The 13,873-nt window shown below is 45.5% G+C and overlaps 3 protein-coding genes across 4 annotated transcripts; all 3 read right to left on the reverse strand.

Annotated features, from left to right (window-relative positions):
• Positions 1–370: 370 nt before the first annotated feature.
• On the reverse strand, positions 371–2,577 carry LOC136459291 (protein RETICULATA-RELATED 3, chloroplastic-like). The gene has a single exon (XM_066459164.1). It carries the CDS (start codon positions 2,441–2,443, stop codon positions 1,406–1,408), a length of 1,038 nt encoding a protein of 345 aa, XP_066315261.1. The 5' UTR covers positions 2,444–2,577; the 3' UTR covers positions 371–1,405.
• Positions 2,578–3,503: 926 nt separating this feature from the next.
• LOC136459292 (14 kDa zinc-binding protein-like) lies at positions 3,504–6,746 on the reverse strand. Its single transcript, XM_066459165.1, has 5 exons — positions 6,511–6,746; positions 5,578–5,635; positions 5,032–5,121; positions 3,988–4,105; positions 3,504–3,888 (listed from the first exon to the last, which is right to left on the reverse strand). The coding sequence occupies exons 1-5, from the start codon at positions 6,660–6,662 to the stop codon at positions 3,821–3,823; spliced, it is 486 nt and encodes a 161-aa protein (XP_066315262.1). The 5' UTR covers positions 6,663–6,746; the 3' UTR covers positions 3,504–3,820.
• A 1,211-nt stretch (positions 6,747–7,957) lies between these two features.
• LOC136459293 (ABSCISIC ACID-INSENSITIVE 5-like protein 2) lies at positions 7,958–12,485 on the reverse strand. Of its 2 annotated transcripts, none has more exons than XM_066459166.1 (4): positions 12,121–12,485; positions 11,027–11,988; positions 10,814–10,885; positions 7,958–8,171 (listed from the first exon to the last, which is right to left on the reverse strand). In XM_066459166.1, the coding sequence occupies exons 2-4, from the start codon at positions 11,885–11,887 to the stop codon at positions 8,091–8,093; spliced, it is 1,014 nt and encodes a 337-aa protein (XP_066315263.1). In that variant the 5' UTR covers positions 11,888–11,988; positions 12,121–12,485; the 3' UTR covers positions 7,958–8,090. The 2 variants fall into 2 exon arrangements, with proteins under 2 accessions (XP_066315263.1, XP_066315264.1); XM_066459167.1 differs by having other exon boundaries at positions 11,027–12,031.
• Between the last annotated feature and the right edge of the window lie 1,388 nt (positions 12,486–13,873).

Below are 13,873 nucleotides of genomic sequence, written 5' to 3' on the forward strand. Positions count from 1 at the left end.
CTGCCAACAACAGCATCACAACAAACTCCAAATCGAGTGTCGGAAACCTATTGGCCAAAACGCGAAATATCAAACCATTCCATTGTGTAGAAACTATTCCTGCTTGTCTTTGTTGAGAATTTTTTTTAGAATAAGCACTAAAGCACAGCTAACACAAACATAAGCCAGATTAAGAGAAATGATGCATGACCAACAAGCAGCACTCCTATTCGAGTGTCGCACTGAAGCTTAGAACCTATCGAGATTGTCCCGTTTGGTAGCAACAGCTACACGGCCACAGAAACAAGCAAAATACGCTCTCCTATATCTATAGGATTTTTGGAGAGAAAAAAAAAGGTAGATGATTAGCACAAGAGCATATATATCCTGATGTCAACTAATACATACACAGCTATAACATTGCTTCCATGACCCTGGGAGGTTTAGGTCTACTTCCACCAGAATTACAAATTTGAATCCTCTGTTCAATTTGTACTGCCAAGGATGACAATATGCCAATGACCAAACAACTATACACGAGTCAAAAAATACTAAAATGTCTGTTACTGCAAAGTTGCATGTACAGACCAAATACAATACAAGCTGATGAACCATAAAGCTCTACCTACTGGTTAAGGTGAATCGATAGATGCAATCAGTTGATAACACCGAAATTCTTTCCCGCCCTGTTCATTGTTTTCCAAATGCTCCAACTTGACTATAAAATCTCTGGTGTCATAAGACCAGAAGTTTTTCCCCACTTGATCTTAAGCATGACAGTTACAATGAAATGTAGCACTAATACCTAAATGTAGTTGCAGCAAACAACTTAGACCCATGCATTGTTTTGGCGTGGCCCTGTGGCCTTATTGCATCAGTAACGCATTCAATGTGGAATCTTGATTATTAGATAACCATGAACCAGTGCAAAATCAGAAAGAGGGGGCAAACATCAGGTTTTAGATGTGCTCAACAAAAGAAACGGTTTCCAACAAAAGTTTCAATCTGCACTTTGCCCCTGGCTAGCTTGGTTACATGAAGGCCTGACTCCTATGCACTTACGAAAACACTAGGTCTCATCAACAACTCCCCCTTAGGTCAATGAGTCCTCTCATCTTGACATCATAATACCATTCAGAATCATATATACTATACTGCATGCAAATCAAGCAACTGAAGGTATAACAAGCAGGCTACCCATTCAGTCAACGATCAAATGAGCATGAGAGAAAAAACTTTATTCTAAGATCACTAAGCATGTCATCATCAACACCGATAAACCACAAACCAACTTAAAGAAAAAGTTTTGAGCCTCACTCCACTCCTTATTCCAACCAACTCTACAGGTTTCTTGGTCTATGTCCAAGAAGCAGCAAAAGAGTGTGGGACGATGCAGCATCAACTTACTCGCCCTCTCCTCTACCACTTACTTACCCTCTCCATCCCTTGCCTCATTGATAGCATCTGCTGCGGCATTGCCCACAGCTATCAACCTCTCCTTCTCTTCCGCAACCGTCGCCGGCTTATCTGATTTTTGCGCCCCGGTCAACCTGGCAAGCAGCACGAAGGACATCCCACCAAGCACGTTGTTCATGCAGCGGAGAGCAACAACCGACACCTTGAACACCGGCGCCGGCGCGACCTTGCCGAGCAGGTACTCGACCCCATTCAGCGTCTGGTACCGCAGGTTGCTGCTGACACCCATGTGGAGCGCCCAGGTGGCCGCGTTGAGCAGCGTAGGCGGCGCCTTGTTGGGCGTCTCGAACGCCGGGTCCATGCGCTTCCGCATCGCCATAAGCCCGTTGGAGATCGCGGTCCCGGCGAGCCCGGCCGCGAACCCGACCACAGCGAAGGTGGCGCCCTTGGACATGATCGTGGCGACGCGGGAGCCGAGCGAGTACGCGCCGGGCTCGAACATATGGCTGGGGAGCGCTTTGGCGGCGGACGAGGCGGCGGCGGCGACGCCGGCGGTGGGGGCGAGGAGGTACATGAGGACGAAGTTGAGGATGGATCCGACGACAAGGGTGGAGAAGACGAAGTCGAGCTCGTTGAGGCCGAAGTTGGGGCGGGAGGCCATGTCGCCAAGCACGCAAGCAGTGACGCCGACGAGCTCCTCCATGAGCACCTTGAAAGGGAACTGCGGGTCCGCGGCGACGCGGGCGGCCCAGCCGGCGAGGAAGAGCCCGAGGATGCCCCCGCGGCGTCCGCCGTCGCCGCCTCCGGAGTCCGCGGCGTCGCCAGATCCGCCGGCGTCGCCGTACGATCGAGGCGGTGGGGGCGGGGGCAGCCTACCCCCCGGGCCGGACGGGCACGGGGACCGGAGGCGGAGCAGGGACGAGGAGTTGGCGGAAAGCGGTGAGAAGGTGAGATTCGCGGTGGGCGCGGTGCGGTGGGGGGCGATCCGCGGGGAGGAGTCGAGGTGGGCCGGGAAGAACTTGGCGGTGGCGAACGCCGTGGAGGCCATGGCGATCCGGACGCGAGGGGATCGCGCGCGTCCTGTGCCCCGCGTGCGAGACGGCGGCGGCGGCGCGGTGCGGGAGGTGAGTAGCGAGACGGCCTCGGATGGGGAAGGGTTTTGGCCTTTTGGGGGTTGGTCAGTTGGAGTGGAGTAGTGCAGCCGTGCAGGGCTGTTTGGTGGGGGGTTGGTGGTGGACTGGTGGGGACTTGCAAATCAAGTGCGCTCTGCGTCTGCTTCGTGCGGGCGACCACCTGGCCGTGAGTCCCTCCACCTACGACTACGAGATGGCTGCTTGCTGAAATCTGGCGTTTGGGTGCTGAACAGTGCGCCGGGTTGTAGCATCTCGTGTTGTTTCGATGTTCCTCTCGAAACGGCTGGGTTTCAATTTATCAGGAGGTACGGTTTCAACAAAAAAAAATGAGGAGATGATCTTTTTCCGGTTTTGGCTTCAAGCACAATCGCATGATTAGCCATCATTGAGGAGAGTGTGTTTCTTGTTAGATGTGGTGAGAGAAAGGAGGGTACTCCTTCTATCCACAAAAGAATATAATTATGAGATCCGTGTCGATCAATTTTGCTCAACTTTGATCAAGTTTGTAGTAAATAATATTAGCATTTATATCTTCAAATAAATTCATAATGAAAATATATTCTATAATTAATCTAATGATACTTATTTTGTATAAAAAAATATTAGTATTTTTAATATAACTTCAGTCAAAGATCAAATTAATTGACTCCTCAATAAACGAGAATTACATTCTTTTATGAACAGAGGGCCAGACTACCAGGTAAGACTAATCGAGAAACAGAAGACGTCATGAAATGGATTTTTTTTTTATACTATTAGGCCTTCCCCAACGCTGTTTTTATACTATTAGGCATTCTCCAACGCCTTTTTTTTTCTTGTAGCCTTAAAGGCCAGGTAAGATCGGATAAAAAAATAAATGCTCTACACTTGTCATAGTAGCTTGCAGAAGCTACATATGCTTGGAGAGAGTGAAAGTGGTACATGCTAAAAAAGAAAAGGGATGGAAATAAAGGTAAGGCATGATGAAAGAAAAAGTTTATGTGCAAACCACAGGTAGTGATAATTTATATTGTGTAAATAGTAGTCTTGACATTTTCTAATCTAAGTGGATTTCTTTATTTGTACTATAGCTACCGAGAGTGTTAGCCTCCTCTGCTCTTTTAACACGGTGAGCTCCGTACACAGAATCTGTTCTCCAACTAATAACAAGTTTTGTAACACGAAGCAAAGTGCAAATGACGGTGTGTTATGAATTCCTAACGAGTGTACATGATGTCCCACGAAGCCCTTGCTTGGGTCTTACCACAATAGTTCTGGCCTTCTAGAAGTAGATTCCCTTGTGCAATACCAACTCAGCCCGGTGGCCAATTCATCTGCCGTCCCCCGAGAAGATGAAGGTGTAGGTGGTACACCGATTGAGCTACGTAATAACAGAAGACAGAAAAATCAATCGAAACCCCATTCCCCACCAGGGGCACCAACAAGATGGGTCCTGTTAGAATCAGTGAACGATACTCACATCCTTTGGGACCATCGTTGATGACAATTCTGAAGCCATCATCAAGCCCTTCCTGCTTTGCTACAACCTTGGCAGCATACAGAAGACTGCCCAGAATCTCGACATGCCTTTCTTCTGCCTGGGAACAAGCACAGCAATGCATTACAGTTACTGTAGATTATTTGTGCATCAGTATATGCACCAAGAACCTTGAATCCCTAAATAAGTCCTAAACCAAGGTGTGAGGTTTGCTGTTTTCCACTGTACTGCCGTTTTGCCATTCATATTCAGAAGTGTTATGAGGTGCAGGGTGCAGAGAGGCAAGGTCTTCAAGGGTTAAGTCCCATCAAACAGCTGCAGTCTACAATCATATTTGTTCATACTAAAAACATAAATGGTTGTGACTTGTGAGGTGGTGAACTGCGAAAGATTTTAATAGTTGCTTATTCTAGTCGCACTTGTGGAGAAAGATAAAGTTTTCCTCAGTGTACTGAACATGAGCCTACTATATTCCAAAATATGATAATTAACAAGTCATCATTCTTAAAAGCTCTCATGACAGGAAACCGCACGTAGCTCAGTTGGTCAAGCTCTTAGTACAGTTAGGGGCTGACCGGCCGGGGTTCAAATCCTGGTTCCTGCCTCCCTGAACCTTCGCATAAGGCTGGCGTGTATTCTACTCCCTGCGACCTCAAAAGCTCTCACGCCACAAATGGCACAAATCAAGGCAAGGTCTGAACCGGTGGATCCATTAGCATGCTTTGCCAGAACGAATGAAAAATAAAATAAAATCAGACAGATAAATGAACCTTCATATGTATTGGTACACTTACGACAAACCGTTACCACAAAAAATAGTGATTTCCTGAAAACAGCTATCATTAAGGAAGTGCCATAATCATTCATGAACACAGAAAAGTACACCTATCAATTATCATTCAAAGCATAAGGTAAACTGGTCATATTTTCAAGCATCCAGTACTCCACGATGAAATCCAGCAGCATACAAGGCACAATACTTGGCAAAATACAATCCATAAAGATGGGGAATAGATACATGCATACCTTTGACAGCCTAGACAATCCATCCTTAACCTTCACAATGATTATAATATGTGTAGGAGCTTGTGGTGATATGTCTCTAAATGCAAGGACCTGCAGTTATAGTCATCAAGTGTGGCATCACAACAGTTTAACTGTAATCACATACTACACTAATATTTCAATCTGACTCTTGATATCCATGAAGATAAATTTCTGAAGGTGTTTGGCTTGCCAAGGAAATCTAAGGTGTTATTTCAGGAGCACAATTTGTTGAGGACAGACCAATTCATTTCCTTCTTAAACCTTATAGATTTTGATGTGAGATCCCCTGCTGACATGGCAGCAACGGTGATAAACATAGACACAAACTTCCCCAGATGTTGGAGCCCAGAATTTCAAGGAGGAATGTCAAGGGATAAACGGTTCTTGAGTTTTGCCAATGGCATGTCAAAGAGGAACATCACCATAGCACCAAAGGTGACAGAGGCATCATTAATTTTAAAGTGTCACATCCATAACATTAGAAACAATAGGAACTTTATCCTGATAGCACAGATAATATTTAACCTTCTCATCCTCATAAACCACCTGAGATGGGATCTCCTTCCGAATAATTTTGTCAAAACTACAAAAGGCACAGAAGAAACCATGTGAATGGAGGCGTATGAGACATGTATGTGTGAAGGGGATAAAATCGTAGTCATAGACATAAATTACCTGAACAGCCAGCACCAATGCTTTTCAAGTAAAAAAGAATGAAGTTTGAATTTAGCACATGTTAACTAGTATTTCACATATCTAAGCAACAAGCATGATGCCCAAGCTTGATTAGCTAACAGGGAGTGCTATGCAGAGAAGTTATCTGAAGATTTCTGCATGTTTCCCTAGCCGTGCATCGTGACAGATAAACGAATGCTGCTAAGCCAATGATATATTTTCTGGAGCTCAATAGCCAATTCTACCAGATGTCATAGCGTGTGGGATTGTTTTGCTAGATGATGGAGGTAACCAAACATTGCCCAACTATTGAGCTTATGTCTTATGACAACTGAGTTCCTGTTGAGGAGAGGAGGTTCTGCTCCTGCTCCCGCATGTGGTAGTTTCAACTACATACCTGCTAAAAACAAGGCCCTTGTTGCCATCTGAATCAGCACTATGGACATACTGCAATGGGATATCTTGATTCACCCAATTGAGTGATAATCTAAGGCTCTAAGCACATCGGCGTCTCCTATAAAATCTAACCACCTCAACAGAATACGATCCTGACTACACGAACCATCTCTCGTATTGGGATCAGTACAGCTCCGCACTGAAGTCCAACACCTAGGAACCAAAATCCAGGGCACTCTCTGCTTTTGCTTATTTTACTAGAACGAATTACTCGCCATGGCGCTAACAAATCGCCATCACGCTACCAAATCAAAGTGAATTACTCCCTCATGACGCTACCAAATCGAAGTGACGGTACAGGATTTGGAGAGAATTAAGAGAGCTGACATGGTTGGGGTGCCGGTGGGCTCGGCGGCGAGGGCGGCTTCCTTCTCCCCGGACATGGCTGCCGGACTGCCGAGCGGAGGGCATGATAAGTGGGCCGCGATGACCGCGAGGCGGTTGCCGCTCGCGGTCGGCGGAGGAAGTTGAGCGCTCATCCTCACTGATTTCCCTTCGCTGCTCCTTCTCTTCCGAAGGTGAAGTTGTTGACCACTCGAGTACTTGACCAGTTGCTCCCCACGGCCCACGCAAGCCCACCCACACTAACTAGATTTTACGCCTATCACATCTGACGCGAGTTTAGCGAAGCCTATCACGGTTACAGTTACAGATTTGCAAGGTGTAGGAAAGCGCACTGTTCTACACTTCTAGTATGTGACATAAATCATCCGATTTGCCCCATCAGAAGTGAGCATGATTAATTTAATCACTAAATTAAACCCACATCTGAAATCAAGGCACTGGTAATGCGAGGTTCAGAATCTGCACTGAATTTTGGTTTTCTCAATCTGTGCTTGAAACAATTGACACTTCATGCTGGTAGAGCAGACATCAACAATTCAACACCATTTTTCAGAAGGAAACACATCAGCATCTTATCGGGCTGTACGCGACGTTTCACCAGCAGATAATTGAACAGCAGTCACAGCTCGAATCAGCACCCGACCGGGGCTCCACAATATGATGCAGTGGGGTTAGGGTAAGTAACCCTGACTAACTGTAACTGCAATACCTAAATTCACGAGTAAACCATAAAATATCTCCTAACAGATTATTATGTTAAATAAAAATATAATAATGTAGGTACTCTGTTCTCACTTTCCGAGAAACAACTTTAACTAAATATATATTAAAAAATATTAATATTTATGGTACATAATTAGTGTCATTGAAAAGATCTTTGAATCAGTTTTTTTAATAAATTTATTTGAAAATATAAATATTGTAAACATTTTCTACAAATTGAGTCAAACTTACGGCACACACACCAACGACAACAATTATTTAGGGACGGAGATAGTATGTTGCAAGGCGTACGCATCAAGTGATTCCTTGTACCAACATTTCAGAAAAAGCAAAGCATTTCGAGAAATTGAAGAGTTCATTATTAAGCGATTCTCCCAGAAGATGCATAAAGAAACTGACTCTTGTCACTATCACCCGATACAATACAAGGTCATGGACAGAATAATGAGCAGAAGAGTCAAGTAATTTAACTCCGGTTACCAAAGTAAGGATTTCCATACTGCTCATAGTTATCCATCTGGCACAATGCAAGCTTCGCAAGCACAGAAATATCACACATGGAAGAGCAGGGTTAAGTCACACCATTTAAACAAACTACGACCACCTACATGTGTCCTGCAGATTTACATACTAGGCTAGTAGCAAGGCCTCGGACATCACAATGCTAGGCTCCTGCTAGTCTAAGAGAGAGAGAGAGAGGGAGGGAGGGAGGGAGGGAGCAAACCATCGAGATAGGATAAGCAAAAACTCCCAAGCTAGCAAATGTTTCTAAACCGAAGAGGCAAAAACTTACAAGCCACAGGACTTAGAAACTACAAAACAAGATATTCTGGATACAATCAGAAAGTCGCTGAGCCTGTTCTCCTGAGTTGGTACTTGGGCTCCGGAAGAGGCGCAGAGAAAAGTATCTTTTCCAACTCCTGAAGATAACACAAAACAGGGTAAGTGAGTCAACGGAATCCATCATTAACTCCATCAGAGTACACGAATACAAGAACCTACCATGGGAACTGTATTGAATTAAATAAAAGAACCAAGAAATCAGACCAATAGATTGTTTGCAACTATCTAAGCATTTGCATCAGTAGTAGAGCGCCAGAGTCTTGGTTTTGATTTAATTTTGTTTTATTTTTTTTGGCACATGAGAAAATTAATTGCCAGAATACGATGTCAGGAAAATGCTTCAACCTGCTCATTCTCTGATAATATTACAGCAATATGAAAGACGAATTACTTAGTAACATAATAGCCATCTAATACCATAAGCACTAAATAAAAGAGCAAAAAGTTGCAACCAACTAAACAAGATCACTTGGGTAGAAATTAAGTTTGAGATTGAGGCTACAAACATACTAACTGAACAATGAACAGGTGTCTGTATAAACTATTGAGTTACCAATATCAAGTGGTCATCACAATGTAGCAACAAAGACCAAGATATCAAGTCCAAACTTGAAAAGTTAGTTACATATCACCCATCAACAGTAGCATATAAAGAAAAGAACATTAGCTAGAATGGTACTAACACATCTGTGTAAATGACTGAACTCTGAACTCAAACCTGCGCATTTTTCCCAAACTATTTAACATTTAAAACTTCTCCAAATTACACTAGAACTTATTTTTTTTATAAAACTTTTGAGTTGTCTAGAAAACTTGAAAATATAGTTTCCACAAACAAATGATAATAACAACCAAGAGCTCTCTATTATAAATATAACATCATATGTCCGTAGAGCAGTAGTTATCTTCTACTCTAAATTGGTTGTTTGCATTAGACCTTATGCAGCGTAACCTAAGCCAGTGTAAACGTATGCAGTGTCTTGGAGTTTGATCATTCTGCACAGGCAAGCTGCATTTGATAAAAATAAAATTGTGTTTGATTGTTTACTTTTTGTTCCATGTAGTCACCTCCATGTTCGAGTTGAGGTTCATGTTCTAGTATAAGTATGAGGCATGAGAGTATTTCATTTTTGTGTGCGCATCAGGTTGTGCAAATCTGCATTGTCTAATATGACCAAATCTGGCGTACTAGCTAATGCAGTATACTGTGCAAGCCTGAACCTATACAGGCAACCAATCAGACCCTAAGAACTTAGAGCTAGATATAGCAGGCTTGGGATGCACCCTTCTGATGCAAGACAGTAAATCAGAATGTGGATGTATCCAGCAAGAACATAAAATGGCTCTCTTAGAATTTAAATGAACATGTTTATCCATTTTTTTGGCACATCATTCACCACATACAATTACTTCGAATGTGTATAATCATTTGGTGGCCTTTTGAGGATAACTAGCGTAAATAAAAGATAAGCAGCTACCAGTGTTTGCAAATCATAAATCGAGTGGCAACAACTAGTCGACTTGTGAGTCATGATTAGTTTAGGGCTAGTCACCCTAGTTGAATAGTTGGCCCAGGGCAACCTATTGCCTAGGGTTGGCTATCCCAGTATCATTGACTGCAAATCTAGTAGAGACTAGATGGAGAAGTTTAGCACACAGATTAGGGACAGAGGAGACAACCGGCAACCAGAGAGCAGAGGTCGGGGCGTGCGGTGTGGCACACTGTGGCATGGACCTCTGCGGGAAGGAGACAGAGGTGCACCTTGAGATGGAAGCAGGGTGGCTGCAGCGTGGCAAGCTGTAGGCGGAGGTGGCAGGCAGGAGAAATTTCCCCTTTCCCACTCGTGCTCCATTACAGGCAGTGGGTGAGGATCGGCTAGTTCAAAAACAAAGCTGCGGCTGTGTGTTAGTATATATAGTTGGTGACAAGCCAAGCTATTGTGGTCTGGGCCTCTGATACTACTGGGCTGAAGCCAAAGTTGCCAGTGAGACATAGTCGACTAGTCAATGATTAGTCAACTAACCAATGTAATCGAATTGATGCACCTAATTGGTGTCCAGGGAAAGATTTGTTGATTAACATTGATTAATCTTTTTTTTGAAACAGAACCGGCAGGAGAGCTGCCTGTTGTATTAAAAAGAAGGGAGCCTAGAAAGGCACTGTACAAACATGTACAAATTTGTACATTGATTAATCATGATTAACTGAATGATTTCAAAACACTCGCAGCTAAAACTACAAATAAGAATTATAATTTCCCTTTGGTATTTGCATCAACCCCAATAAATAGTTGAAGGGACAAACAGCACAAATCTCATAATTGGATCAACCAACACGTGTGGCACATCAGATCTTAGTTTGTATACCTACCCGAACATGGTTTATCTCCAGCAATTGAAGCAAAAAGGATAGAACAAATGAAAATTAAAAATGTCAAGGGATTCAAGGATGTTTAGATAGATGCAAGTCTTAAAAGTAGCTTCACAATGTGAACAGAAATTAGAGGCAGATGCCAATAAGAGTAAAATGACACATATTCAGAAGCAGAAAGTAATGGTAAAGTGAAAATACTAATTGGTAACTGCACCTCTGCGCCAATCAAGCAGGTATGTGTGTGTGTGTGTGTGTGTGTGTGTGGGTGGGTAGGGGCGGGGCGCAACACTTGTTAGCAAAACGATGGTGACATTCTGATGGTATTGTATTAAAGAACTAAAGTACCTTTTGCTTCTTTAGCTTCTCATTCTCCTCTTCTAATCGAGATACCTTGTTTTCCAGTTCATTAGTGTAGGCCTGTTGAAAATACAGTGCAAGTAATACTCAGGCTTAAGAAGAACAGCATCATCATTTCTAAAATTTTACTCACAGATCACAAGAAAAACTAGCTCAATCAATTAGCTAAAACATAGAAAGGCAGGAAACATATATTGCAACCTGCTTCCTAGCCCTTGAACGAGCAGCTGATTCCCTATTCTTGATCATCCTCTTCTGCCTTCTCTCCATCAACTTATCTGCCACATCTCCTGGGGAACCACGCTTTCTACCAGGCGTCGGAGAATCAGAAAGTGCACCCATCATTGGTGAAGTAATGTGGCCATCAGAGTATGACTCCAGAATAACACCTGGCCCAACATTCAGAGGCTGAAGGGCTAACCGACCTGGCATGTAAGCACCTGGCAAACTATGTTGCCCGTGCTGATGGGGCTCGATAGCTGTAATCCGCTGCTGATAGTGGTCTAACCATTGTGCCCCAGCAGTCAAACCCGCAGCCCCAGCGCTCCCGACCTGCTCCACATTGCCTACGTCATTCAAGTCCTTCAGATATCCTTCGGCAACAACCCCAGCTTTCACCAAAAAATCCTCAAGCGTCATCTCCCCAAGCGTCAGCTGCCGCTCCCGCTCCCGCTCCCGCCTCCGCCGACCACCCTCCCCAACATTTCTCTTTGGAGCATCCTGGATGCCCTTCCACACCTCGTCCACAGTCCTCTTGCTGAGCTCAGGCAGCATCGTGATGCTCCCCTGTCGCAAGAGGCCCGAACTCTGCTCATACTGGCTGGTAGTGCCACCATCAGGGTCCAGGCCATCAGGAAAGACACTCTTCAGCAGCTCCTCAAGGTTCATGCTGTGTAGGGGTTCTCCTAAATGGCTCTGCACCTCGTCGAGGGTGAGGTTATACAGAGACCCTTGTCTTGCCAGGCTCTGCATCTGCCCGTGTTGCGCCGTGCCGGCACCGCCACTGCCACCCACGCCTCCTCCACCTCCCCTAGCCTGTGATGCCATTGTCTGACTCCCCATAAATCAACAGATTTCAGGAACAACGCCAGCCGGTCTCAGCTTTACTGACACTCAGATCAAGCGAAGACAAATCGCACATCGACGGGCAGAAAGATCACAACCTGCAGATCCAAAATACAGGGGGGAGCCATCAGGCAGCTGCCACTGAACCCAACACGGATAAAAATGGAAAAAAGGGTCAATATTATTATGAATCATCAATCGAGGCATGGGAAGGGAAGAAGTGACCTTACCTGCACGTGAGACGCGCAACCCTGACCGGCGCCGGAGTCGGTGACGACACCGCCTCTCAGGTCTCAGCTCGCCGCGGGCGTCGACCACTGGCCTGGGCGCCTGGCGTCGGTCTGGGGCTGCTTCGAACGGAACAGGAGTGGGTCAGGCAACAAGGCGGAAGGCGCTACCTTGTGTGGCCCGACCTAGGCCGAGCGCCCTAGCAGGGCGCGGGCCGCGGGCGGCAAAAATCGGTCTCAAGAGGGGCGCCGCCGCCTAGCATCTGCCATTAGGGGTGGAGGGAAAGGGAGGAGGCGGCCATGTGGTGGCTGCTGGGTGTGCGAGGAAACCGGGGGCTTGAGAGAGATCTTGTTTGGTGTTAAGCAGCAGTTTGGTGTTAAGCAGCAGTGGTAGTACGCTAACTAAAGCCTTAATAAAACTGCTGTACAGGGTAATTAAGAACTATAAGACGTGGGCCCCACCAGCAGAATAAGAAAAAAAAATGGAATGGAAATGTGGTTCACGCTTTTGTCTTGTCCTGGCGTGGAAAATAAGGTCTTCACGACACGGCTAGATGCCAAGTAGGTGGTGTTTACCTTGGATAATTTTTCTCCCTTTCCTATTGAAATATAAAATAATATGTTTAGAGCTAGTTTATAAGTCATTATTAGAATCATCGGTCGGGTTCATAAATCTGGGGTCCCTCATGAATCGATTTCTCAATAAAAGGCTCGGTCCAACACACAACGTCACGAAACGACGCGCAACTCATGGGCCGACCCAAATACCTAAAACGATAGGACAGAAGGGCGATTCAGTCTCCGACCGAAAGGCCTAGCCAAAAAGGAACGGCGCTCGCTTCCGACTCTGGCCCGCCTCTCCGACCGGAAGGCCTCGCTTCCGACTCCGGCCCACCTCCGAACGGCCTCTCCGACCGGAAGGCCTGGCCAAACACCACTTCTGACTCCGTCCCGCGTCCCTAACCGGGGATGCGTTAAACCCCTGCTCACAACTCTTCTCCAACTGACGCAATTAGAGCCGACTGGGACCAACCAACCGGGGACGCATGCTCGGTAAGGACCAGGAAACGGACGGAGAAAGTAAGAAATGGCACTCAAGTCAACCTCAATACCAAGGACCGTACCATATACACCTACAGGACAGTACCCTACGATCTTCCCAAACAGTGTTGTAGCCGTCGATATTTTCCCTACAGTGTTATGGGCGCCATCAACTCCCCATACCAAACAAACACGGTAAGGCTCCTCCCACGTGCCTCTGGACATCAACAGTGTTGTGGGCGTCGACATTTACCGCACTAGGCGAACATGGTAAAACCCCCTGCATGCCTCTCGACATCAACAGTATGGCGGACACCGACGTCTGTCATACCAGAAGAAGAAGACGCAACCTCCCACATGCATCTGATATTAACAGTGTTATGGGCGCCTACAATTATTTTATACCTGACGGCGTGGGCAACAAGACTTAGCATACGTATACTCTCCCTCTCTCACTTATAAGGCCATCACCATCATCTATAAAAGGGGATGCACTCTCTCCCAATAAAAAGATCGATCAGTTCACTAAGACACAACAGCAGAACCACTAGGTTCAAACCTCGAGCGCACGCTCGAACACTTAGCGCATAGCGGAGCTTCTGTCGCTCTTGGCTCTTCAGATCGAAGTCCAACCGGACCTCTTGTACCCTCTATCTTTCTCCCTTCTGTTTGAAACCCCACAACAAACTTCAAGTACCTAGGCTCAGGAATAAAG

Source organism: Miscanthus floridulus, chromosome 6 (assembly GCF_019320115.1).
Source record: "Miscanthus floridulus cultivar M001 chromosome 6, ASM1932011v1, whole genome shotgun sequence".
Classification (NCBI taxonomy): Eukaryota; Viridiplantae; Streptophyta; class Magnoliopsida; order Poales; family Poaceae; genus Miscanthus; species Miscanthus floridulus.

Excerpts from the sequence above, each read along its gene's own strand:
- LOC136459291 (XM_066459164.1), bottom strand. The coding sequence starts at position 2,443 with ATGGCCTCCACGGCGTTCGCCACCGCCAAGTTCTTCCCGGCCCACCTC.
- LOC136459292 (XM_066459165.1), bottom strand. The coding sequence starts at position 6,662 with ATGAGCGCTCAACTTCCTCCGCCGACCGCGAGCGGCAACCGCCTCGCG. Across the intron at positions 5,636-6,510 it reads CCCACCGGCACCCCAACCAT|TTTTGACAAAATTATTCGGA; the intron begins GTCAGCTCTCTT and ends TGCCTTTTGTAG. Across the intron at positions 4,106-5,031 it reads GATTGTCTAGGCTGTCAAAG|GCAGAAGAAAGGCATGTCGA; the intron begins GTATGCATGTAT and ends GCTTGTTCCCAG.
- LOC136459293 (XM_066459166.1), bottom strand. The coding sequence starts at position 11,887 with ATGGGGAGTCAGACAATGGCATCACAGGCTAGGGGAGGTGGAGGAGGC. Across the intron at positions 10,886-11,026 it reads GTTCAAGGGCTAGGAAGCAG|GCCTACACTAATGAACTGGA; the intron begins GTTGCAATATAT and ends TATTTTCAACAG. Across the intron at positions 8,172-10,813 it reads AGAAGCTAAAGAAGCAAAAG|GAGTTGGAAAAGATACTTTT; the intron begins GTACTTTAGTTC and ends TGTTATCTTCAG.